This window comes from Eucalyptus grandis, chromosome 5 (assembly GCF_016545825.1).
Source record: "Eucalyptus grandis isolate ANBG69807.140 chromosome 5, ASM1654582v1, whole genome shotgun sequence".
Lineage (NCBI taxonomy): Eukaryota > Viridiplantae > Streptophyta > Magnoliopsida > Myrtales > Myrtaceae > Eucalyptus > Eucalyptus grandis.
Window position 1 is genome coordinate 10305761 of NC_052616.1, and position 26666 is coordinate 10332426.

Sequence of the window (26666 nt, forward strand, 5' to 3'; positions counted from 1 at the left end):
TTGCCCTTGGTTGTCATTGTGCTTGGTGGACTTTTTGGTACACAATGATTGGGAGACAGTTCACGAAACATCAATTTGCATTTTAGTGATAAGAGTAATGTATCAAAAGTGTTAGCCTTAAGTTATGACAATTTACCATTGCATCTAAGGCCATGCTTCCTCTATTTGGGTAGTTTTCCTGAGGATGCAGAAATCTCTGCAGAGGAAGTTCTTTACATGTGGATTGCTGAAGGTTTTGTGTCGCTGAATGCAAACAACAGAGCGAGAGGAATTTCAGTGGAAGATGTAGCAAAGCAATATGTAATGGAGTTGGTTAACAGAGGAATGGTTCAAGTACGATTCAATTTAAGTGGAAAGATCAAAAGCTTCCACCTCCACGACCTGATGCGAGACTTATGCATCTCCAAGGCTCTAGAAGAGAGTTTTCTAAGCATTCTTAACATTCAACAGGACAATGAGACGGAGAATTGTTCTGCTTCAATGGCAATAAAAGTCGAGTCAAGTTGCAAAATACGAAGGCTTTCTCTTACTAGAAATGTGATTCCGAGCTTAAAAGCATCAAGAAGAACTCTGGTCCACCTTCGAACTCTCATGTCCTTCGAAGGTGACAAATGGGAGTTGAAGCAATTTCAATCTATTTTCAAAGACTATAAGTTTCTCAGAATTCTGAAACTAGAGAACCTTAATGCGACGGGAAGCTTACCTAGATCAGTAGGAGACCTAGTTCATTTAAGATTCTTAAGTTTAGCAGGTAGTAGGTTTAATGGCTTGCCACAATCTATGGGGAACCTTGTAAGTATGGAATTCTTGGACTTGGGAGTAGATACCTTAGTTTCCATGCCAAATGTGTTGTGGAAGATGAGAAGGTTGAGGTATCTCCGTCTTCCTTACTACTTTGATGTCAAGGAGAAATTCCATGGGGCCCGGAAGAAGTTGCGGTTGGGCACTTTAAAGAATCTATGGACATTGAGAAACTTCAGTTCGAAGAAATGTGATGTGAACGATGTAGGCAAGCTTACCAATGTGCAAAAATTGAATGTCTTTGTTTGGAATGATCCTATCGAGCTAGAGATATTTCCGCAACTTGCTAAATTCAATTTGAAATATCTTCGATCCTCATCTTTTTATTTCAGAAGCTATCCTTATTTATGGACTGAAGGTGAATTGAATAAAATGTCAAACTATCCCTATTCTTGTAAGCTATCCATTTTTGGAAATATACAGAAGTTACTAGAACATAAAAGTCTACCTGAGCAATTGAGGAAGCTGGTCTTAATAAATTCTAAACTCGAAGAAGATCCGATGCCAATATTGGAGAAATTGCCTCACTTGGTTTTTCTCATGCTGGGAGTTGGGGCTTACATGGGAAAGGAAATGGTTTGCTCTGCAGGAGGCTTTCCTCAACTCAAGCATTTATTTTTTGGTGAATTACGAAATCTGGAGGAGTGGAGGGCCGCTGAAGGAGCCGTGCCTCATCTTTCTCGATTAGGGATCTTCGATTGTCCCAAATTGAAGGTGGTATCTTCACATGTCTCTACATATAACGGTTCGGACGAAATACTCAAGGAGCACGATAAGAGCATAATGAGAGAGATGTTGATGTTGCTGGCCAAGGGTGGCCCCCAGCTGTCCTACGCGAGAGAGAAAATATTCGAGGGAAAATATTAGGTGCGCCGGGCGCTCCACGTCACCGTGCGCCCGCCCAATAAGAATGAGACACGTGTCGCCACTGGAGCCGGGTCCCGCTTTTATTTTTAGCCAAATTTTTGCCGATTCCTTCTCTCTCTTCATTAATGGCCGCGTCCTTCTCCTGCCCTTCGCATTTGAAGCTTCTCCTGCACGAAGTCTCTCTCTCACAAAAATCTTTCTTTTCTGTCTTCTCCCACACAAAGTCACAAATCCTCCACGGCCTCCGGCACGACGCCTCCGCTGTCCTCGAGACACTCCTCTGCACAAAGAGGCGCCATTTTGAAAAAATTTCAGTCGGAGCCGAGGAGCTACCGGTGGAAGTGGGAGGTGAGCGGCTTCGAGCCGCGGAAGTAGTCGGACCTCCGCCTCCTTCGACACCGACGACCAGCACCGGCCGAGCGCCCCCTTCGTCCGGCGGTACTCGATCTCCGCCGCCGCCACCGCCTCCTCGCCGCCCTCGCAGCTCCCGCTGGCCTCCAAGGTCCAGCGGCTCGCGGACAATGTCCAGGTTTTTCCGAAACGCTCCGATCGTCTCGCGCTTTGTTTTGGCTCCCGATTGAGTTGGGGCATTTGCCGGTTTCGAATTTTTGCTTCTTGCTTCGGTTGATTCCTTCTCTGTTGCCGAGCTCTGAGAAGAGCGATTTCCGGATGCAGCTTGCGAGGCAGGATTACTTGGAGCTGAGACAAGAGGCGAGCGAACTACAGGAGTATTCCAACGCAAAGCTCGATCGAGTCACGCGCTACCTCGGCGTTCTCGCCGACAAGACGCGGAAACTAGGTGAGGCGGTGCGGCGTCTGTTGTGCCTCGATGCACGTTTGCTTTCTCATTTCGGTTTTTCATAGGTTCTGTGCTTTGTGTCAGATCAAGTCGCCCTTGAAGGTGAGGCTAGGTTAGCACCGCTCGTCAGTGAGAAAAGGAAGTTGTTCAATGAGTTGTTGACATCCAAAGGTCAGTCTTTGGTTTCATAATTGAGTTCTCCCACTTTCCACACGAAACACATGGAGCAGAAGTACTTGGATACATGAGCCGATAATTCGGAAAATTTCTAGTTTGAATTGCAATTCATTTTTGGAATGATGTTCCTGTTGGATGGATGGGTGGAGATAGCTTGTTTGTATGGCAATTTTGCAGTGTGTAGTAGGAGGACAAAACTTGAGTTTAACGAGTAAGATCGAGTTGGAATATGACTGATAGAGTTTTAGCGATGAAGTGCAGTTTAACATGAGATAACAGCTGCCAGTTGTGATGCATTTTTCTGATCATTGTTAGTCTGAAAAATTGAGCTGTTTGTTAGTTCAGGACTGACTATGCCTCAGATATACTAGATATCAAGAACATAAATGATTTTTTACTCTGTGTATCTTCTTCCTCCTCCGTTAGGATCCGTTTGATACTTTGATTGATGGTTACATAGAAATTGAATCTCTTGGATTAAACTAATGGAAGAACTCCCAAGAAATATGATTTTCAGACAAGAGTCCAGTCACCTGTGATATAATTTCCATTTGGACTCCTTTCACATCATCAATTCACCATTGATTGCCCAATCACTAGATTGGTCGACCTAAGTTATATTAATAGTGTTTAAACTTCATGCTACGTTTCTGTCCTAAAGGAATGCCTGTCGGTTACATTTTATGGCAGATCTAATGGACAAGAATATGTCATGCTGACATTGCATTTTTATGTTGTTCTTTTTGGCGTGTACGTGACTCTTTTGCAAAAGATGTGAGATAAATGGAGTCAGCCAGTCAGTAGTATACTCAATTGGAAATTCTTTGTGCTTGCTATTGAACAAATTATGAATGTATCTCTCTTAATTCTCTGCAGTTGTAACCGCCACCATACATTTGTGGGAGGCAATGGTGATGCCTAACACCTCATACTTTATGATTCTGTGGACGAATCAGTTGTGTGGAGGGATTGCACTTTGTTTTGAATAAGAATCTTATCTTGATATTGGGTGATGATGATAGCACTTCCACCTCTGGAATTGCTCCTGTGCAAAGATGAAGAGATGTCGAATAGTTGAACGATAATTCTTCTCTTTGACTATTCAGCATACAACAATAGGAGCACATGATTGATGCCTGAAAGGAGTTCCATCTTTGCTTCTCCTTCTTTGTACGGCAGCTCTGTTTCGACACTCTCTTTGTTTACAGATTTCATGAAAATTGTGAACATAACTCCATATAGTTTAAAGCATTTGGGCTCAATGGGTCTATTTGTTGGCCCATCCTCAATGGACCTCATTTTAGTTAGAAAACAAGAGGAGAGTTGTCTTTCCGCAGAGTTGCTATATAGTGAGGATGTTGAGCTCCAGCGCCTTTGCTCGGCCACCATTTCCCTCCCTCCCTCCCTCCCTCCCTCCCTCTCTCTCTCTCTCTCTCTCTCTCTCTCTCTCTCTCTCTCTCTCTCTCTGTATGTGTTGTTGTCACCAAGTCTCTTGTTCCTTTTAAGCCCAGCCTTAGTAAAAGTGAGTACCGGCACTCGGTGGACAGGCTATCCACCCTAAAGTGGTATTGCCAGCCATTCTGGAGGAGCAGTTGATTCAACATTTTCTAGTCTTTAGGAGTGATATGTAGCTTGAGCAAAGATTGGATTAGTCTGCATTGCGATATGTCTAGGCTTTAGCAAAGTACTTGCCCATTTGATCTTTCAATATAAATGTCAATACCCACATGTGCTCCTGGAGTATCTGCGTTCGAATTATTGGGCGTAGTTTGTAGTTGTCATTTATATATTTATGGTGGTTGCTTGTAGGCCATTTCTTCATGGTTCCATGGATTCTGGATTATAACTACAAGTATCAAAATTGTGGGTTATTCTATTGAGAACTCATGGCTCAATGCTCTTGCCTATTGTGCGTTTGACTATCTTTACCTGGGACTATTTTCTTTGGTTTTTGGTATTTTGTGATGGATTCATGATCATCATCAACATAGTTTCCGTGTTTGCCTATTTCATTAGTTTGATGGGAAGGATTAATAATTGCTGTTTCCTTTTGATAACAGTTGTTTTTCTAAAGTTAAGTTTTGCTTACTAGGAGGTCTTTCCATATTACAGAAATGTCCCTAATTGCCTTCTTGTGCAATATGCAGAGTAATTATGATAGAAAAGCATCACCTTTTCTGGCGAAAGAATTACTAAGAATTTATACAAAGGAGAAAAGTTGGAGGGAGCAACTCTGGAAAAATGGCATTGTAAAATCATCTCCAATGCCACCACGGACACATCCTGAATGCGTGGGGACTGAGGAGGTACTCGACCTTTCATGTTTAACTCTTGGTTTCTGATGACTTTGTCAATATGATGCTAGTTGATGAATTTGTTTTGGTTTTTTTGTAGGATCCTAAGTGCATTATATGTCGGCAATATCTTTATCTTTCTGCAGTTGTATGTGATTGTAGGCCATCTGCTTTTGTTTGTCTTGAGGTATGTGGAAACTGTGTTCTGGTTTATTATCCTGTCAAATTAGTTGATTTGTAGTGCAAATACAAGCCTAGTACATGTGCCATACTGCAATGTCAAAAACATTTGCCCCTGAAGGGGATCTTGAACTCATGGAACTTGGATTATTCCACTTAGCCGGGCACAATGAGTGAAAGCATTCATGACAAGGGCCTCTGTCATAATGAAATACATCCTTAAAGTCATAATGTTAAAAAGCATATGATACGATTGAATTTGCAAGGAAAAATCTGATTACATCAATGGTTCTGGTTCTAATTTTGATTTGTCACATTACTGCTGGTGACATATACTTTCCTGTCTTTGATCTGACATGGCACCGTAAATAACATCTTCTTTGGTTGGGTTCATATTCAAAGAAATGGATCACCCAATCATATGAAGTGTTTCTTCTTCATCATCATTTTTGGGCTTAAAGCCAGAATTGGTAATTCTCGATCTCATCATCAGACCCCTTTTGTGCAGCACTGGCAACACATCTGTGAATGCAAACCCAGCAAACATTGCCTCCTTTACCGTCATACATAAGCAGAGTTAAGTGACTTGCTGCTCACTGTCGATAAATACAATGGTGAGGTGACTCAAAGGAGCAAGGTGCTCCAGCAAAGATCTTTCTCCAGTGAAACAAGTTCTTCAGCAAAAAAGGTATTGTCAGATACAAGACTTGCTTAGATTAACAAAGAGACTGGATGAGGTATCAAATAAAGCATGTAGAAAACAAATTGCAGCAATTAAAACAACTTCAGCCTTGGTTTTCATTCTATAAATTTATGACTGGGTGAGGTGTCAATCTTAAGCAAGGTGGATTGTCTCATTTTTATACTTACTAGGTATTATATGATCTTTGCTTTATGGAAGAGTCTAGATGAAGTTGGTTTTATTGCTTTGGTCTTAGTTGCCAATGTTTTTTACTGGTTGACTGGCAAACTATGTACATTCTAGGAAATTCTTTTCTACCAAGGTCACTGCATAATTGTTTGGTGTTGGAATAAATGTCAATGAAGAACAAAGTGAAATTTAGTGGTGTTTAGTGAGGTTTGGAATCTGTGCTAATCTCCTCTTGTTCTTTAATATTGTGCTGGAGTTGATTGTCCTTGTCAAGATTGTTATTTTAGTTTGCCTTTTGTTCTTCAGTAAGAAGAGAGAATGTTCTTCTGGATTATATGTTCTTATAGGTAAAAGGTGGTCATGCTACTTTGGCTCATCTTCAGACACCTTCTGTTGATTTCTTGCGAATTTTTGGATTTCTCAGGTGTCTTGTCGCAGGAACATATACATAAAGAAGCTAAGGTCACCTGCTGGAGTTGAATTTTCATTGATTTCCCTACGAGTGGCATATTGGTTCAAAACCACTTCAATTATTTTTTCTACAACTGATCTGAACCGTTTGCAAGATGACGGTTGGTAATTAGGCAATCTGAAGTTTGCCAATTGAACTCCGGATTGATGGCTGCTTGGAAATGGTGCAGGAATCTCTTCAACATAGGTGTATATCTGTAGACTAGATCCTCATAGTGTGTACATGAATGTAGCTTTAGAGATTGTTAAATGGTTGCGTGCTCAAATTTAATGGGCACGAATTTGATGTTAGATGGTTGCCTGCTCACTATTATCTTGCCGTACATAGACACGAGGTCATTATGAGTTATGAATGTGACCAATGATGTTGCACTGTCCACTAAGTTCTCTTTCCCCTCCATGTTCAAAGGCTAGAGAGTTTTGTAAAATCATTAGCCAGCCATTTTCTTTATCTATGTGGTGCTTTAAAACAAGATGTTTAAACGTGGTTTATTTGTGGCTCATATATAAAAATGGTCTATGTAATATTTTCTGCTTCGGATGCATGTGAATAGGCAATTGTTTCTCTATGATAGGAGGAGCTTGCGATTTGCAGTCAAATTGGCTCTTCATCGACTCTAGCCTTTGTGATTGTTTTTGGTGTGAGGATCATCTGTTAGGACGAGATAAAAACCATTATAAATCATATGGAACAAGTTGGGCAGTCTTTGGGCGCAAAAGCTCATTTCAAACCGCACAAACCTTTGGCTGAGTCATCCTCTATAACTTTCGCATTGGATGTCAAAAAAGAGTAACTTATTCGATTCAAGATAATTTAGAAAAGAAATCGCTCTCGGAGATGACCAATAAATCTCACAAGATGAACCTTCGTCAAGTTAGCATCAATATTCAAATCTTCACATTTGAATTCGCTCATTCAAATTGTCGAAACTTCTTCGATAATGGTCGATTAAGTGATGTTCAAACTCAACAACTCTTGAACTAAAAAATGGTAAATCTCAAATAACCTACGAAAACATCAATCTTGTTTTTTAGTGTGCAGTTCATTTGCCCCATAGGCTAGTTTTTGCAGAAACCAGAATATACAATGTTAAAGATCCTCAACACGTTTATAATTTGAATTTAAGAATTCTCAATCAAACATTTATAATCTCAAGCAAGAATTTAGTCGAAATTTCAGGAAGTAGCGGCATGGGAAAATATGCAATAGCAAAACAAATTTAATGATATGCCAACATAAAGGTTTACTTTATTCATCCTACAAACAAAATGCACATACATTTACAAACAACTAAAACTCATGAACAACCCAACCAACATCTTTAGGTTTGCCAAATCTCACAATATGTCTAAAATTACCATAAACAACAGCACAACCAACATTTTCAATCTAGAATTTTCTTTCTTCTATTTTGCCAAATCTTGCTTTAATTTTGCATTGAGATTGGATTCATTGTCCACTTTGCTTTCCCATGGTCAGCAACTCCAGTAAAACAATTCCACAGCTGTAGACATCGACTTCTCTGTGAGGCGAAAAGTCCGGGCATATTCTGGGTCTATGCAGCCAATGGTCCCCATCATGTATGTAGAAGTATGGGTCTTCGTTGTGCACAAGCTCTTTGCAATCCCAAAATCAGTGAGATGCGCCTCAAATTCCTTATCGAGTAGAATGTTTGACGATTTCACGTCCCTGTGGATGATACGCGGACTACAATGATGGTGAAGATATGAAAGCCCCTCAGCGGCACCAAGTGCTATCTTGAGACAAGTATCCCAGTCAAACTTCTTTTTCTTCGCAGGGCCTACAGAAATAATTAATTTGTAAAGATCTTTGGTCGGAAGAATCCTGACATAATTAAAAACTAGGACCAGTTTATTTTAGATGATTTCAATATACATGAACAGAAGAAAATTTAGCATGAGTGAAATGAGTACTAATAAAAGCCACTCCAGATTTTCACTCGCTCGCTCAATCTAGTTCTCACATATGATGGGAAAAAGTTTTGACACACATATTCACCTAAGAGGCTCTTGAGCAGGACATCCAAGTCATTAAAAAGAAACTTCACTCACCATGGAGAAGATCCCAGAGGCTGCCATTTTCCAAAGAATATAGTACCATTATAATCTATGCAGCATTGGGGACAACAATGGGACAACAATAAACTTACAGAATGGTCAGGCTAGGGGTGAGAAGATGTTCTAAGTGGCCTGAAACATGCAGAACGTATTCTAATTGATGTTTATTAAAGCTTATGAAGGATGCCAGAATTATCATGAGAGCGGACTTGGAAAAATTACATAGAACAGGAGAATGAAATAGTTATAAAGATCCTCAATCAGTAAAAAAGTTGCAGAAATGGACTCCCCATGCAGATGAAATCACATGCATAGCTTCAAAACAATCCAATATATGAGAAACTAAGCATACAAATAATGAAGCTTTGACATATTTCCAAGCTCTGGAGGGATTTGTCCGGTCAGTTTGTTGCCATGCAAGTACCTACAACATGTTTCATACCCAGGTCAAGCTTAAACCAGCAGAAGAAAGATGCCAACGTGACCCCTAAAATTAAGTACAAGTGTAAAAAAATGATAGCAAGTATCGAGGATAACGCACAGTTTTTCCATGTAGGTGAAATTTCCCAAAATAGGAGGAATGGGTCCAGTTAACATGTTACAGCTCAGATCTCTAGGCGTTTAAAGAGAAACAAGATGTTAAGCAACTGTTTGAAAAACAACTATTCTGACCTTAAAATAGGAGAATGAGAACTCACAAGACTGCAAGGGCCTGCATGAGACCAATCACAGATGGAATTTGCTCTGACAGCTGATTACCTTGCAATGACCTAGTATGCAGACAGATTATGAAAGGAATTAGGAAAGCTGATACAGATCAAATGCTATATATTTGAAACACTCTGCAGAAGTTGCGAACACATACAAGGTGACCACTTGCAGGAAACCAATGTTGAATGGAATTTTCCCTGTTAACCGATTATAGGACAAATCCCTACCAATAAAAGATGAAAGATTTTATGATTTTAAAAAAACAGAACACGATAATGAAGTGATCGTGCAGAGAAAAGGACGAAGCATTAAATGAGAGAGAGAAGCAGCAAAAATTTAACTGAACCCATCTCTAACCCATCTCTAGAATGGTTGGGAGTCTGGAAAGACGGTGTAAGGTGCAGCTGAACCGAAAGATGCATATATGCATCTAAATATCTCCTCAAATGTCTCTTCATCATACTCATAACCTGCCTGTTAGCAAAAAAATTAAGATTAGTAACACATCCAGACATAGGATTTTGAGAAGTAAATAGAACTCTCAAGCTATTAGCAGAATTCTCAACTTCCAGTACTAAAATCACAAAATGTTGCACTCAGAATGACAGTTACAGCACTTCGATATATTAAACCATTAAGTTATCAACAAATAACTGTACAGCTTCATAAATTTAATAAGATAAACCTGGAACCAGGATTACATACTCAGACATGCAAAAGAAAATAGTATTCTAGCTGCATTAAGCAAGCAAATCACAGAGCTCCATTTCATAGACTTGGCTATCTTACCTGGACAAATGAATTTCTCACGCAAGTTTTCCACCATGCAATGTTTGGCATTTAGGCAGTATATCCGAAGCATGGATATTTTTTTGCCATTTCTGTATATGCAAGTTTAAAGCCCTCATGGACGTGCTTATAGTCGGGACATGGAAGACCGACTGATTTGGCAGCCATGCAGTAATAGTCACCAAGCTCCCCTTTGTAGGCCATGAGCGTGCCAGTGACATCTACAGTGATGCATCATAATTTGGATAGGATTTTCATTTGCAGATTCTTGATCGGGAGGATAAGGCTCTAAGAGTAAATTCTGGAGTCCACCAAAATAAATTTGGACAACCAACTGTTAAAGTAACTTGAGTTCCCACACATCTGCAAAAAGGATGAGTTGGATTAATCAGTAAGTAAAAGAACACTAACACCAATTTCCAATCTTAGATCTATTAAACATACAAAGATAATGTCAATATGTTAGAATTTCATTCAAGCTCGTGAATTATGTTGTGCACAAGAGATAAATGATCTCTACACAGGGCTAGAGAGGTTGACTCAAAGGGTTTGAATATTAATCTTGCAGATATCAGTGTCATACACAATATATGCAAGAGACTTTTCCAATTGTTTTCAGCATGATAATTGCAAAGGAAGAGGTAAGGCCTAAGTTTTCCATGCTTATTGCTCAAGCATTCAATCTACAACACGACACTGAGGGATTCAGCTTGGAAAATGTTAACGACAAAGGTTAACCCAGCAGAACGGACAGTCCTTCCTCGAATTTGGCTTGGATTTGATGATTTTGATCCACAACATTCTCCCTAGTTCACTGAGCATGCCCATGTGTTGTGTGTGCAGTTGTAAAGTTAGATAAAAGCAAATACTCAAGAAGCAAAAAGTAATATATGCCACGGCACATTTACCAAAAATGGAGGAAAGTACAGACAAATAATGAACTAAAAGAAAAACAGGAGGTAATCAAGGATTTTGGACAAAAGACAAACCAGGTGATGGGAGATTGGATTCATTGTCCACTGCTTTCCTGCCAGTCAGCAACTCCAGTAAAACAAAGCAAAAGACATCAAACACGAGAGGAGACGGGGAAGGCGAGGAACCTGAGGAGGAGCCAAGAGGCCTGGGTGGTAGAGCGACTGCTGCTGGAGAAGGGCTCGCTGCATCAACGCCGGCTGCTGCTGCTGCTTCTTCTTATAGAACTGTTGGTTCCACCTCCCCAATGCTTTGAAAACCAATCCTCAATCCTTGCTGGACGCGCCCGGTGAGCTTTTGGGCGTCGGCAATCACCGAGGAGGCACACGCGGACAAGGTTAGAGCTTGGGACGCAGCCACGACCGGCGGGGCTCTTCGGACCGAGTAGCACCTGGTGGTGACAGCGGAGGCGATCGAGCTTGGAGGCAAGCAGCGGGCTTTTGGGTGTCCACGCTCGCCGAAGAGACCAAGGCAGAGATGGTCGGGACCCAACCGCGATCGGCGGGGTTCTTGGGAGTGAATGGCTCTTGACGGCAACGGCAGAGGTGGCCAAGCTCGAAGGCGACCGGCTGGATTTTGAGCGTACGCGATCGTCGAAGAGGCCGAGGCAGAAATGGTCAAAGCTTGGGACCCAAACACGACCGGCGAGGCTCTTCGGAGCGAGTGGCTCCTGGCGACGATGGCGGAGGCGGCCGAGCTCGGAGGCGACCAGCGGGCTTTTGGGTGTCCGCGCTCACCTTAGAGGCCGAGGCGAAGATGGTTAGAGTTCGGGACCCAGCCACGACCGGAAGAGTTCTTCGGAGCGAGTGGTTCCGACGGCGACGGTAGAGGCGGCCAACCTTGGAGGCAACTGGCGAGCTTTTGGTCGAGAGAGATGAGGTTGCAGGTTTCATGGAGGAAAATGCAGAACAGAAAATTTTGAAAGAGAACGCGAGGGAAGGGGAAGTGACGGCTTGCGTGCAAATAGGAGAAAAGGACGCAGTCATTAATGAAGAGAGAGAAGGACGCGGCAAAAATTTGGCTAAAAGAAAAGGCCGGACCCGGCTCCACGTGGTGGGCCCGGCGCACCTAATATATCTGAGAAAAGGGTGGGTGGTCCGGGACCGCCACGTCAGCGTGGTCCCGGACCACTCACACGGCGCCACGTGTATGGGGAGCGCAGACAAAGGGCGAAAAGCGGGCCCACTTCTCTGACGCTCTCTCTCCTCTTTCGCTTTTTGTCCCCTCCCCTCATATGTGGCGCCATATGAGTGGTCCGGGACCACGCTGACGTGGTGGTCTCGGACCACCTAATATCTATCTTCTCAAGAGGAGAAAATATTCAGTGGTACGTGTGCGCCACGTCAGCAGATACGTGGCGCACACGTACCACTCAGCTATCGACACCTATCCTAGGGGACCTGCTGGAAAATGAAAGGACTCGCTCGCTCGGCTCGGCTCGGCTCGCTGACGGAGGAAAAGATAGGTCAATGGGTCAAGAAATTCGTAGCTCCCGCCCGAAAAGTTTCTCTCTCCTCAATTGAATTTTAAGGATTTTCTCTCTCCTCTTAAGAGAACGAACGAACAGAAAACGACGAGACTGTTTCTCCGCGCATTCCAGCCCCTCCGCTTCCAGGCTCCTCCTCCTCCTCAAAAGCCTCGCCAGGTCATGCGTCGGCACGTCGCCTCCTCCGAGAGCCTCGCCGACGTCGGGTCCCGAGCCCCCTCCGCCTCCCTGTTCCCACGGAGATGGAGCACAAGGTTTGCGCTCGCGTTGATCTCTCGGCAACCACGGACCTCGATTCCCTCCGACGAACTCCAACTTCGAGCCACCGTGAGGTCTTTGGACTCTATGTCCTCGAGGTCGATGGTCGGGACTGAGGGCCTCATGCTTCTTCTCCTTGTCGCCTCCCCAAAAGCATCGCCGGTCGCTGGCGGCACATCGCCCAGAGCCCCGCCGATCGCGCCAGGGTCCGAGCCTCCTCCCGCCTCCGCCTCCGCCTTGACGTTTCCAACGCGGAGATGGAGCACGAGTGACGAAGGAGAAGAGAAGAAGGGACGAAACCACTCCCTCCCCTCCCGTCCCCTAAACTCCTCTCGCCGTTTCGATAGCTTCATCGATGCCTTCGAGGCGGCGGCTTCGAGTCTCCGACGTCGGACAAGAAGCACGGGAAGGAAAAGAAGAGCGGTAGCAAAGGCTCCGAATCAAGCGGAAGCTCTGGAGCATCAAGGGGATGCGAAGAAGGAGAAAAGAGGAAGGCGCGGAGTTGTGCGAGGACGACGAGGAAGACGAGCGAGACCGGCTCCGAGTTGGTCGGTGAGAACTTGAAGGGGAAGAAGAAGAAGAAAAAAGGCGAGGTTGAGCGACGGGGATGGTGAGATGGCTTAGGAGGAGAACCGCAACGCTTTGTCGAATTTCAGGATCTCGGACGGCTTGAGGTTGAAGTTGAAGGACAATGGGATCGATGCTCTTTTTCCCATTTAGGCCATGAGGTTTGACATCGTCCTCGATGGGACTGACTTGGTCGGCCGTGCCCACCGGCCAGGTATGAAGACTTTTTATTTGAATTCCGCAAGATTGACATGTAGATGGTCGCGTGCTTGTCTGAAATCTGCTAATTAATTGGCAAATTAGAGAAGTGAATGGTCTGGACGTTGCAGTAATGACAGCGTGTGATGTGGAAAAGGGTCACGAAGCTGACATATATGAAAAGAGAAGCAGGTTTTGTTGGCTCTGTGAGTAGTGAATGGTTGATGTATGAGCTTGTTTTAATTAACAGCACAATAAAGCAATTGTGGTGTAGAGCAACATTCTACAAGCCACCCCGAATTCCCATGGCTCGGTCTTTGGTCATGGCGAGGCACCGACTATCATTCCTCTCGTGCGGAGCAACCGACAAGCTAGTGGATATGAGTTTGCATGCTTCCATGGGGGTGGAGTTGAAAAAGTTGTCTTCATCGGTGATGGACTTAAACCTCCCAGGTCATCCCCTGGTTTCGATTTGGAGATCTACGATGGGATTAGGGGGGATCGGGTTTTGTAAACTCCAAAGTCAACCTTTCTCCTGAAGGTGGTGGTACTACGATGAACTTGCTTCAATTATCATCACGACTTCAACGTGTGGAGGATCAAAGGCAATCCATCCATTTGAAGGAGCAAAATGACGTTTTCGGTTGTCGCAGCATCACTTGAGCATTCCAAGACAAGGTACAAGGAAATCCTTGAAACCTTCATTTGCTTGATGGGTAGGTAGCGCCTATGTTTCTCTCGTATTTAGTTTGCTTTGTCGATATTCGCTTTATTGGAAATCATTTTGTATATACCATGAGAGGAGAAATTATATAATTTTTTTCCCCACTTCTTGTGCTTATTTAGATGAAATGTTGTTTGGCAAGATTGTTTTCCTTGAACTCTGTCTTAGCACCGAGTATTAAGTTGCGCTAGGCTCTAGCCGATCAATAAGAATGGTCCCTACCTTTTGGTATTTGAGTGTGTCTTACTCTTTATGCCACCCAATTGCATGGAGTTGTCAATTTTACAGCAACCTTCGTCCTTCTCTCGGCAAAGTTGTCACCTCATGACTCTGTTTATATATAGACCGATGACTTGCCCCTGTCGATATGAGAGGATGTTTAGGCTAAGATTGCTACTGCGAGCAAAAGTAAACGGAACCAATTCCTCTTTTCTTTTCGTCCGCTACTATCGAATTTGATGTTGCGGTTTAGTTCACTCAGTGACATACGCATTCTCATTTTCATTGCGGTTACAATTGACAAGCGGTTCGAAGCTTTGCATGTTTTCTGCATTGTTTCTCAATTCTTCTGCCGGGTGCAGCTCGAATTCATGATCCTGTCTTAGTGAAACAGAGAATTGGCTGAGATTGGCTTTTATTTCCAGTTGCCTTCTTAAGTTTCCACTCCTCAGGAAGCTTCGAATTATGATGAGCTCTCCATGAAACAGAGAGCTTGAACATTCCGAATAGCTGAAGGTACTTCATAATACACCTATAGTTTTCTTGAGACGTTGCTACAAATGTGAGATAAATAGGTTTTCACTTCATTGTCTTGTACCAGGTTGAGCATTTCTTCTGTTGCACATCGGTAAATTGCCTTGACAATATTGTAGAGTGGTGAACACATTAAAAGATTTTGTGACGAAAGCTTTCATAATCAATGTGGATCACTTGGGCTCCATGACCTATAAGGCCAAGCTTGTCTCTGGCTGACAAGATTGAGGAAGCATCTGCGGTTGAGCTCATATTTTCTTGCGTTTGACAGTTGTGCAATATAATTAGGATGGGAAGGGCTTGCATACCCTCTGATTTACCATGTGTAGGGTCTAATAGATTGCAACTGATCAAGAAGAATCAAGTTTTCCTTGTCTTCATGAGTGTAAGTTTTTGGTGCCAAGTCCTTGCTGTTTAGCTGTTTAGCTTTTGGTTATAGTTCAATATATCTCTTACCTTTACCAAAAAAAAAAAAAAAAAAAAACTCCATAATGTGCCAGATTATATCATAGTGTGACAAACTAATTACTAGAGAGAGAGAGATTCTAAAGAGCAGAAGAAATCTTGCTTCGACCAAAGTATGGAAAATGGCAAGGAGAACAACCATCTCTCGTGCTATCAACTTATTTATCACGAGGTAACAAATAGAACTTTCAGCAGTGTTATTGTGTTTCAGAGACTATTGATGTCTGAGACGCTCATAGACCATGGAGGTTTCTCAGCACTCACTAGCGATAAGAACTCTGGAGGACCTCATGCGATATATCTTACCAGGCACACTTCCCTTAACAAGATTTATCTGTTGTTTTATTAAGACCAAAAAGTTGGTGTTGGCTCATGCTTCATAACTTTCTCTCAGTTTCAAAAGCTAAAGGCTAGGAAGTCGGCAAGAATCTGCAATAATACATGACAATTGGCTTAAATGGCAAAATGTCCAAATGCTAACGTTGCATCACCCATTTTCTCGTTTAACCACCATATGCATATTGCACGTAACAAGATTGGTCTATTAGATGAAGAAAGTTCACGAGTTATAGAACTACTTTTCTTGTTCTTCGGATGTCTTGAGGACATGATCTTTCATGATTGATTCTCTTGTGAATCGCCATCATATCCCCACATGAACATCCACTACCCATCGGAACCGGAAGATCCACTTCAATATATACTCATGCTGAGAGGAATAGGAGAACTTATATCGAGCTTTATTCATGCAAAAACAAACGTCTCTTCAAGGCCTTGCTTAGCATGCGGAAGTCAAGAAAGGACAGCAAGTTATCGAAGTTCCTGGACGAGAACTAAGAAGAACAGGGGATGAAAGAAAACGGATAGGCCCATATCACGGTTTCTTTGCACCGCATGTATGACCTATGCTGTATTTGTTATGGTAGCTTAAGCTAGCTTTAAGATTTTGAGAATACTTTAATGCAATAAGAAACGCAACAAAGTGAAAGTCCTGATAAAATTTCATAATTTCTACGAGGAATTCCTTCGGGAGATGGTTGCCGCTCTATAGTCTACAGTTCACTCTTTCCTCTTATTCCAAACAGAGAAGGTGAAGATTGAAGAATGTTTAGAAAGCTGAGATACTGTTTCCTCCTGGTAATTAAATAATGATAAGCTCACAAGTCAATTCACAAGACACATCTAAGACCGGGGAACCTGGAAGGGACCAATAAAATTGCTTAAGCAGCTATTTATCACAATCATAGGCTGCTTTTCCCTCAGTTTGACTGAGGAGCTGCTGTTACATGATCTGCATGCTAAGACACAGCTAAAACTGGGCAACCTTCAATGGCCAGATATATGTTATCTAACGAAGTATCTAAACTGAGCATCTTTCTCAATAGGAATCGAACGAGCATTGTGTACAAACGAACGGTCTATGATGCAACTTTGTCCTGCCATATAAATATTTGAAGACATGAGAAGACACAGAATTATTTCTGCTTCCTCAGCTGAACTTCTTCACCATGCTTTCACTTGTCTTAGATTTAACTAATATCTCAGATTGACATGGGTGGCCTCTTTCCATTTCGATATGTAAACATAGTGTACCTCAATATGTTGAATATCGCTGCAAATACATTGATTATGTCGTATAACTAAAATGGTTTCAGATCAGACACCTGCAAATGGACTAGGCGATAAAACACTCCCCATAAATACAAGAGCTCAAATGTAAGAATTTCATATGCGGTAGGCACGAGATTTTTGTGCACACCATTCAGATTCCTATAGTAGTCAATACGGTCGATTGAGCAATGACCATTGTTCAAAATCCAAGATCAAAACTGGGACACTCGACCTTCAATTTCAATTGATCCCTATCTCCTTCAGGGGTCTTCAATTCATCATTAGCATCGCCACAAGAACCGCATGAAAGAGATGCTTTGGAAGCAAGGCTTGTTGCCACAACATTTGGGGTCAGCTTGTTCGGGAGAAGGCGGGAAGCGATAATTGGACCAGATGTGTATGCTAGTCATACAGAGCTCAGTGCAATTGAGAATGTCCACTAAGTAAATGCAGAACTAGACTTAGGTTTCCCACAAGCAGTTGATACCTGCAGCTAATTTGTTTCTGCTTGTATAGTAGTTTGCACCAAAAAGTTTCAACAAACATCGAAACTCATGAAGTTCTAATGGCGTTTCAAGATGCTTATTGTCATTTGTCACAACCTTGCCACCAATGGCTCAAAAATGGAGCTGAAAGTATTGATTACCCTAAATTTAACAGGACAAGTAGCCGTGGAATAGGTGGGAGTTGCCGATTTGAAAGCCCTCCCGTAGAGTGAAATTCAGTGAAATCAGAGGATGATTCTGATGAAATTTTACAATGTAGACAAGGAAACATAAACGAGTGCGGGACACCGCGGAGTCATAATTGCAAGACGCCGCACACTTAAGTGCCATATAACTTTAAAATGGTACACTTAAGTGCCATCATCGGAGTAAAATGGGACACTTAAGTGCCACTCCGGCGAAAATCAACCAAATGGCTGACGTGGCGACTTTCCGGCGAGCTCGGTCCAAAACGACGTCGTTTTGCACGCGACGTGGCGGAGAAAATGCAAAACGACGCCGTTTCGCGTCTACATGTAAATAATAGTATATAAATTAATTAAATTAGATTTAAAATATTCAAAAATTTAAAAAAAATAAGAAAATTTTAAAAAAAATAAGAAAATTTTAAAAATTTTAAAAAATTTTAAAATTAAGAAAATTTTAAAAATTTTAAAAATTAAGAAAATTTTAAAAAATTTTAAAATTAAGAAAATTTTAAAAAATTTTAAAATTAAGAAAATTTTAAAAAATTTTAAAATTAAGAAAATTTTAAAAATTTTAAAAATTTTAAAAATTAAGAAAAATTTTAAAATTTTAAAAAATAAGAAAATTTTAAAAATTTTAAAAAATTAAGAAAATTTTAAAAATTTTAAAAATTTTAAAAATTAAGAAAATTTCAAAAAATTAAGAAAATTTTAATTTTTTCAAAAAAAAAAAATTAAGAAAATTTTAAATTTTTTTTAAAATTAAGAAAAATTAAAAAAAATTAAAATTAAAAAAAAAATTATAAAAAAAGGGGGTGGGAGGTCGAACGGGGCGGCTCCCTTGCCACCGCCGCCAGCTCCCTCACCGCCGCCACCTCCGCCGCCGCTGCCTCCCCCCTTTTTTTTAAATTTTTTAAATTTTTAAATTTTTAATTTTTTTAATTTTTTAAATTTTTTTAATTTTTTTAAATTAAAATTTTTAAAATTTTTAAAATTTCTTATTTTTAAAATTTTTTAATTTTTAAAATTTTTTAAAATTAAAATTTTTAAAATTTTCTTATTTTTTAATTTTTTAAATTTTTAAAAATTAAAATTTTTAAAATTTTCTTTTTTAAAAATTTTTTAAAATTTTTAAAACTAAAATTTTAAAATTTTCTTATTATTTTAATTTTTTTTTAATTTTTAAAATTAAAATTTTTAAAATTTTCTTTTTTAAAAAAAATTTTAAAATTTTTTAAATTAAAATTGTTAATTTTTTTTTTAAATTTTTTAATTTTTATGCTGATTTGGAGCTCGACGAGCCAAAAAAAAAAAATAATAATAAAATATTGCCATGTAGGATTTCCGGCGAGGTCGCGGAGGTGGTACTTAAGTGTCCCACTCGAGAAAAAAAGTAAGCACTTAAGTGTCTAGTTTTGAAGTTATGGCGGACTTAAGTGTCGGCGTGCGTCAAGTTATAGACTTGTGGTGGACTTACGCAAACATAAACTATGAGAAAACTAACATTAAAATTTGAAAGAACGTTGAATTGAAAGAAATCACGGCTAAACCTACCTTTTTCGACTTCATGAGACTAGGTAACTTTTCGTAACCAATGTTGTCAGCTAGATTTCCTATGCCTCATACTCCACTGAAGGAGCGAGGGCATCACGTCCTCACTAGCCGCTAGCGACGTTGCCGGAGTTGGCAGGGGCTCTTGCGGCCTTGCCCAGGACTTCACGGCTGAGGGCAAGGGTTTCAGAGCCAATGAGGGTCGCTGGTGACCCTCGTGGCAAAAAAAAAAAAAAAAATTCAAATCAAAATAAAAACACAATTTTAAAAAATTAAAAAAAAAACAATAAATTACATGTAGAATGATTTGCTATAATTGACATTCAAGTAATTAATTTTACTTTGATGTGACTCAAGTGAGCGAAAAAAGTTTTTTTGCACTTCTAGTGTGCTTACCCCCTCCAGATTGCCATACATAGCATTTAGATCATGTTTTCATGCCCTGTGATTGTATCATGTATCACGTAGTCAGACAAGCTACTAATGCAAGCCGCACTTTTTCTAACGAGAAAAACGCACCTCCCCATTTCTATTTCAACTCACACGTTCAAGTTCTCTGGCCAATAAATCCACATCTCCAAACCCTTCTAACGCCAAAAAACGAGTAAGCATCAATGAAATTAAGTGCAGCTTAGCTACTAAGCTTTATTTTTTGTTCGACATGTCTGGCGGACATGACCTCTCATGGCCGAGTCTCTTAATATGCCCATATGAACATCCAGTACCCATCAGAGCCCCGAAGATCCACTTCAATGTCTACTCATGTTGAGAGGAACAGAAGAACTGATATCGAGCTATATTCCAGCAAAAACAAAAGTCTCTTCAAGGCCTTGCTTAGCATGAGGAAGTCAAGAAAGGACAGCAAGTTGTACAAGTTCCTGGACGAGAACTAAGAAGAACAGGGGATAAAGGAAACCGGATAGACCCATATGTGAGTTTCTGTGCATCGAAAGTGTACCTGAATATATTGAAGATCACTGGAAATACATTGATTATGTCGTATAACTAAAAACGTTTCCGATCAGACAGCTGCAAATGAATTTGGCACCAGAACGCTTCACATAAAAACAGGAGCTCGACTGTACAGATTTCATGTGTGACAGGCACAAAAATTCTTGCGCACTCCATCCAGATGCTTGACAGTAGCAATATTGTTGATTGAGCAATGGATATGGTTCAAAATCCTAGATCAAAACTGGGACACTCAGCCTTCACTATCAATGGATCTCTATCTCCTTCAAGGTCCATTCTTTTATCACTAGCATCGCTGTGAGAACCGTGTGAAAGCGATGCTTCAGAAACAAGATTGTCACTGCAGCACTTGGGATCAGCTTGCCCATGAGAAGGCTGCAAACGTTAATTGCAGCAGATGTACATGCTAGTCATACAAAACTCAGTGAAATTGAGAATGTCCTCAAGGTAAATAAAGAACTAGATTTTGGACTGGGATGCATTAGAGAATTCAAGCAAGTCCTCATGCATCTAGTTTGAACATTCCCTGCAAGCAGTTGCTACCTGCTGCTAATTTAATTCAGTTTGGCCAGTAGTTTGACGAAAGAGTTACATCAAACAACAAAACTCATTAAGTTCTGATGGAATTTCCTGATGCTGAGTCACAATCTTGCCACAGACGGGTCAAAATAGAGCAGGACAAGTAGCTGTGAAATACCTGCGAGTTGGCAATTGCAAAGTCCCCCATCAAGTAAGATTCATTGAATTCAGAGGCTAATTCTGATGATATTTTACAATGTCAGATGACGAAACATATATTGCAACAAAGCTAACACTAGAAATAAAAGAATGCTGAAGTGAGTGAGATTGCACTAAACCAACCTTTAGACTTCATTAGACCAGGTAACTTTTCATTGTTGGTAGTATCAGTCAGATTTCCAGTGTCCACATTCTCCACTGAAGCCAGCTCAGCAGCTGGCGCTCTTTGTCTTTGAGCTCCATCACAAAACTTCTCTGGATCCTGAAGCTCCTTCGTTAGGGAAGCAAAACTTGCCTCCCTTTCATATGAATTTTCAGCAATGGCAACTTGATCTAATGGTTTTCGGAGTACAGATAGTATTTGACAGGCTGCAACGATTTGATTACAAGGGATCATTTGCAAGCTGTAGTAACACACATAGGTTCCTCCAATAAACATGAGAATTAACTTTCAAAGAAATTCAAAATGAAGTGAGTGATGCATCAAAATAAATAAAACCAATCCCAAGTTTAATTGATGACATTCTCTTTCTAGAGCAGGTCCATGAAACAATCTATCGATTTTGTGGGCTTTACAAGGCTTACTGTAAATTATTTGATGCACCTGAATAAGATAAAATTATTTTCATTGTGCCTAAATCTAACTACACATGCGAAAGATAGTAACATCAAAAGGCAGAAGATAATTCTAATATAGAGAAATTTCTCCATAGAGTAATCACCATCACGTAGAGGCTTGGTCTCGGAAACTCTCCTGATGCAATCTGTCCTTTTCATAACAGATATTCCACTGTTTGAATCTGAATCTCTCCTTGGATGAACCTTTCCTGAAGTGTTGTCTCCATGTTTATGCCAGGGTACTGTAATATCCAAAGGTCAAGCATTAGGCATCAAATAACTGAGGCACGTAGAATTAATATCTATGAAAGAAAGAATTAGATGTTTCAATTCTGAATCATCTTGAGGTGACAATATCAGGTGTACAATCCTCCTCATATAAGTGCCCCTAGTAGTTTAGGGAGGTAGCAACTTTCTCTTAACATGTTCTTTCAACATATTCATTTCCAATTGTATCTTAACACCCACAGCTCCACCTAAATAACCTCCTCAGTACTTCACTAGGACATAGCTAGTCAAACAGGATGCATCAAGGAAAACCACATCTACAATGAAGTTATTGAAACATCTAAATAGCATTGGATGAATCAATAATGCTGCAAACCTCCCAGGATTGATTGATCAACTTTAGCACCATCCACTTTCCCATGGCCTGTCCTCATTTCTCCAGCAGCGTGACATGGTTCAAGGTCATTCAAACCCATTGGCCCCTTTTCTTTTACCACATGCTCCCCAATATCAACCAAGTGAGAATCGAACACCAGAGATTTTCCAGTTCCCAACACTTCATCTCTCCTAAGAAATTTATTCACCAAGATTTTCCTACTAGCATCATACAGTGTGACCTGAACAATCCAAGGGGAAGAAAACAATTAGCAGAAAAGTGATTCCAGGACCTATAAAAGAACTTTGAACTTTTTTGGGTAATGAAATGCACTTGAATTAGTGTGACACTTGGGGCACAGAATGAACTACTATCCAAAAAACAGAAGCAATTCATGTTGGATCAGCAAACAAAGTGGCCAGCCCAGCTCATGAAAAAAAAAGTGGCTTAATGAAAACATCCGTGAAAGTGCCTCGAAATGACCTGCCTCCCTAGGGATCCATGAACTTCAAGCTGCAGAAAACCATCATGGTATTTCTTGGCCTTTTGATTTACTTGTGCAGTGTACAAAACCTGCCATTCTACATGAAAGGAAAATGTCAATTTCCAAGGACGTGCTCAGAATAATACAAAACAGCGGGAGCACATAGCCCACAAAAGAACATTCACATGCTCATGGGTGTCAAAAATGGCTGAAGGACAATAGTGGACCTGTTATTGATTTCATTATTGTAGTAACCTCAAGCTAAAAGGAGGCAGTAAATACAAAGTCATATCAAGACAATAACTGGCTACATAATGAAAACTTTATTAGAAAATCTATCAGGAAGTAGAACGAGCAACCAGCTCGTTAATGAAAACTTCAATAGAAAATGTAAAAATCATAAAGGAATACACTGAGGAATCCATGTAACTTAGCCCATATGCCCTCCTCTTTTGCATGGGGTTCTCTTAAATGGGACTCATTTTTCAATACCTAAAGCATGGTGCTAGAGCTAGGAAAATATCAAGAACATAACCTGACAAGGTAAATTGTGGATTTTCCAAGTGAAAGGACAACCTTAGACCACCTCTGAAGCACAAAGCCAGCACCTTTATACATAGTTTTTAATTTGGTGAATCTTCTATCTACTGAACATTTTTTCCATTTTAACTCAAGTGCGATATCTGTCATATGTAAGGAATTTCAAAAATCCATCTCATTAAGCAGTATAGAGTTTTGCCTATGACAAGCGCGAAAGTTTCCTAACGGGCAACTTTGATTTCACCAAGAAAAAAAAATGTGAGTTCATAATCACATAAGAACGTGCAACAAATGTAGAAACAAGGCAACTAGCAAACACTCTTAGCAAACTGAACATGCATACAAGCAAAATCTGACCTGTTACGCCTGATTTTGCAGCATCTAATATACTCCCCTTTGCCCGAATCTGATGCATCTGGCCATTTTTTTCTTCTGAAAGAGTACTAATGAATACATGTTTCAGTGCATCACAATTGCAGAATCAGGTAATTATCGTAGATCATGCAAAACATGAAGAGAAGGGAATCTCACTCCTTAACAGAAAAGGAGAAGATGATATAAATAACAGAGATGATTTTCAATTGTGATCTGTCTATATTTGGTCAATGAAGAAAGTGTTAGCTACATATAAAAACAACAAACTGACTCTTGCATCTGCAAGTTCCAGAATTTGTGGGAATCATTCCACGATCATAAACATCCCATGAATTTGTGTCCTTAAAGCTCCGAATCACATTGTGTTAAAATATCAGTTTGGTGAGTACGAAGCATCCCCTAGTTACATAAATTTGCAGAGCAGCTGAATGATAGGATTGATGGGAATATAAACAATCAGGAGAAAATGTTGACAATCAATTGACAGTTCAAGACTTTAGGAGAGGAGGTAAGGCAAAAAAAAAAAAAAAAGAATCAACAGGAAAAAAAAAATAGCTATTTATAGAACACCAGCTAGCAAATCAAATTGAACTCTATTACAGGGTACCTTTTACAGCAGATTTAATGGTAGTCGCATTACGCTGCTGCTTTTGCATATTTAATTTGTGAAGAGAACTGAAACTGTTTCCACTTGCATTTAGATTTAGTTCCCTCAAAGATTCATGGTTTGCTTCACGATTGCCAACTTCGACCAATGACCAGGAAATTCCATCATCTCCCAGGGCTTACTTCTTCAGCTTTGTTCAGGAACCTACTATCTAAAAGTTTCCAGCTCGTATCATACAAGAAAACCTGGTAAAGGCCCCAAAAAGGTTTCAATGATCTGAGCCTTGTTTATCCTGATAAAAAAATTTCACTATTCTGTAGAGAAAGGTATACACCATGAAGAAGAAAACTAACTAATTAAGGAAGGAAAACCTGAAATATGATTCAGCAACAAGATAGCTGGTATTATCTAAGGTTAATGATCAGTAGAGATGTAGACTGTAGAGCTTGACCTGCCTAGTGACAGATCCACTGCTTGTACAACGCAAGAAGCCATCATGATATTTCTTCGACTTTTGAGTTAATTGTGTTGTGTACAAGACATGCCAATCTATATCAAAAGGAATATCACGTCAACTGCAGTGCTAAGACAACAATAACAAACTTATGAATGTAACTACATAGAGAATATAGAGACCAGTTCTCTGAGGGAAAGTCTGGAAATATGCTAGGAAGCTCCAATGTTCTTCAAGAGAAACGATTTAAATATGTGAACATAATACCACTGTGACTGAGAAGATTTGATATACAAAGCATCAAATTTGAGTAAATATACTTTGAATGGATGCCGCATGTAGTGTAACAACATGCAGAAATTATACACCCAGAGAAAATCAATACAGATTCACAATCTAGGAGATACATCAAGGGAAAGACACGGCCTGGCATGGGCATAGATGAGTCGGTAAAAGTCCAAACTCACCTGTTGTACTTGATGTCCTTGAGTTCGGACTCGCCTGCAATACGCCATACTTGTTCATTTCATTCTTCTTGAATTCTGAAAACCAAAAACAAAAAAAAAAAAAAAACAAAGGAACACTCGTGCTAAGTTTTGTAGCCAGCATTTACTTGCAATTAAGAGAGAATTGGATGATGTAGGAATTCATCGCCAACCTCTAATAATCTTCTGTGATGGGCTTAGGCTGATCGTCTGCTGTTTATGCTTCTCCACTATGGTCTTTTCATCTCCTTGAAGAGAAAGCCAAGTCGATTATACGATAATACAGGTAGATGATGGGCACAAATTTGCAAACGTACAAGCACGAGTCATCAATTTTCAAACCAACGGAGACACCAGCATTAAGAAAGACAAACACGTAAGAACAGACTATACCAGCACAATCAGATACGTTGATGAACTTGTTTCTGTGAAGCAGATTCGTTCGCTTAGGAACTTTATTTTCTCGGCTGCAGGCATAAGTATCATCGAGAGGCTCTTGCCCTTCTTCAGGCTCTCCAACATCCACCAAATAAGCATTGAACGTCAGCGTCTCACCGGAGCAAACAACTTCGTCGTTCTTCAAGATCCTGCATTCCAACAGCTGGTCGCTGTCATCATACAGCATTACCTGTCAAAAAATCCAATTATTAATCACGGCATGGCCTAATCCACTCGGAACAAGCTCAATCGCAGGGAGAACAACGACCAAAACCACAGAACAGAATAATCCGCGAGGACGGTCAAAATCGAAATCCTTGGCAGCATCGAGCTGTTGCTATCTAGCCTGATCGAGCGAGCTGAATTCAGGGAATCGATCGCCACTGCAGTTTCGACATGGACTGCTAAGCCGATCAAAACCGAATCACGTCCGAGCCCAATCGGAGGTAACAAATTCGCTGATCGAGTTGAGCTGGACTTCAATGGCGGAGATGAGTAGGGAGTGAGAGAGAGGGAACGCACCTTGGCGGAGGAGTGGAGAGAGAGGAAGCCGTCGCGGTAGACCTTGCGCTTCTGCTTGAGGTGCTTCGTGAAGGTGACGTTCCATTTCTTCGGAGCCTCATCCATGGCGGTTTCTGCATTTGGAGGATGATGAAGAAGATGAAGAATAATAAGAAGAAGAATTTCTAGGGATTTCGGAGAGCTGCGAGTGAAGTGATAGTATGATACCACTTTCGAGAGCTGAAATGTTATGGCGGGAGGAACGAGGTCGACGCGTTTCATTCAGTATTTCGAAAGTCCATTAAAAAAATATAAAATAATTTAACTTAAATATTTAGATAAATGTAAAGGTCATTTAGTAAAATAATTTTGGAAAGTAATTTTAAGATAAATACCATTTGATAAAAAAACATATTTATAAAGCCCTTTAAGTGAGTAATATTATTTTTTAATTTTTATTTATTTAAAATTAAAAATATATATGTAATTTTTAAATATAATTTTTGACAATAATAAAAAAATCAAATATATATAA

The 26666-nt window shown here is 40.4% G+C and overlaps 4 protein-coding genes across 13 annotated transcripts in view; 1 reads left to right on the forward strand and 3 right to left on the reverse strand.

The window, feature by feature from the left end:
* Nucleotides 1-26328, reverse strand: part of LOC104443901 — a 130441-nt gene extending 104113 nt beyond the window's left edge. Inside the window, exons 1-4 of one of the 2 annotated variants that reach the window (XM_039312963.1) lie at nt 26153-26328; nt 25586-25820; nt 25366-25440; nt 25175-25249 (exon numbers count right to left, since the gene is read on the reverse strand). In XM_039312963.1, coding sequence (XP_039168897.1) covers nt 25175-25249; nt 25366-25440; nt 25586-25820; nt 26153-26257 — 490 coding nt within the window. In that variant the 5' untranslated portion in view covers nt 26258-26328. The remainder of the gene's footprint in view (nt 1-25174; nt 25250-25365; nt 25441-25585; nt 25821-26152) is intronic. The other variant, XM_039312964.1, reaches the window with a different exon arrangement.
* On the forward strand, nt 71-6933 carry LOC104444025 (probable disease resistance RPP8-like protein 2). 5 transcript variants are annotated; one of them, XM_039312971.1, is made up of 9 exons: nt 71-2197; nt 2344-2467; nt 2552-2638; nt 3521-3814; nt 4454-4553; nt 4792-4950; nt 5039-5125; nt 5627-5806; nt 6414-6933. In XM_039312971.1, the coding sequence occupies exon 1, from the start codon at nt 217-219 to the stop codon at nt 1666-1668; it is 1452 nt and encodes a 483-aa protein (XP_039168905.1). In that variant the 5' UTR covers nt 71-216; the 3' UTR covers nt 1669-2197; nt 2344-2467; nt 2552-2638; nt 3521-3814; nt 4454-4553; nt 4792-4950; nt 5039-5125; nt 5627-5806; nt 6414-6933. The 5 variants fall into 5 exon arrangements, with proteins under 5 accessions (XP_039168905.1, XP_018728645.2, XP_039168904.1 ...); XM_018873100.2 differs by lacking the exon at nt 4454-4553; XM_039312970.1 differs by lacking the exons at nt 3521-3814; nt 4454-4553 and having other exon boundaries at nt 2326-2467.
* On the reverse strand, nt 7942-11819 carry LOC104441442 (LRR receptor-like serine/threonine-protein kinase ERECTA). 4 transcript variants are annotated; one of them, XM_039312979.1, is made up of 9 exons: nt 11140-11819; nt 11029-11066; nt 10040-10402; nt 9608-9724; nt 9405-9473; nt 9238-9309; nt 9081-9152; nt 8892-8963; nt 7942-8262 (listed from the first exon to the last, which is right to left on the reverse strand). In XM_039312979.1, the coding sequence occupies exons 4-9, from the start codon at nt 9715-9717 to the stop codon at nt 8238-8240; spliced, it is 420 nt and encodes a 139-aa protein (XP_039168913.1). In that variant the 5' UTR covers nt 9718-9724; nt 10040-10402; nt 11029-11066; nt 11140-11819; the 3' UTR covers nt 7942-8237. The 4 variants fall into 4 exon arrangements, 2 of the variants coding, with proteins under 2 accessions (XP_039168913.1, XP_039168912.1); XM_039312978.1 differs by having other exon boundaries at nt 7942-8553; XR_005551371.1 differs by lacking the exon at nt 9081-9152 and having other exon boundaries at nt 9592-9724.
* LOC104446068 lies at nt 20222-24379 on the reverse strand. Of its 2 annotated transcripts, XM_039312974.1 has the most exons (8): nt 24254-24379; nt 23629-23714; nt 22731-22828; nt 22248-22488; nt 21748-21885; nt 21149-21394; nt 20985-21046; nt 20222-20662 (listed from the first exon to the last, which is right to left on the reverse strand). In XM_039312974.1, the coding sequence occupies exons 2-8, from the start codon at nt 23684-23686 to the stop codon at nt 20492-20494; spliced, it is 1014 nt and encodes a 337-aa protein (XP_039168908.1). In that variant the 5' UTR covers nt 23687-23714; nt 24254-24379; the 3' UTR covers nt 20222-20491. The 2 variants fall into 2 exon arrangements, with proteins under 2 accessions (XP_039168908.1, XP_039168907.1); XM_039312973.1 differs by lacking the exon at nt 24254-24379 and having other exon boundaries at nt 23629-24090.
* Nucleotides 26329-26666: the final 338 nt, after the last annotated feature.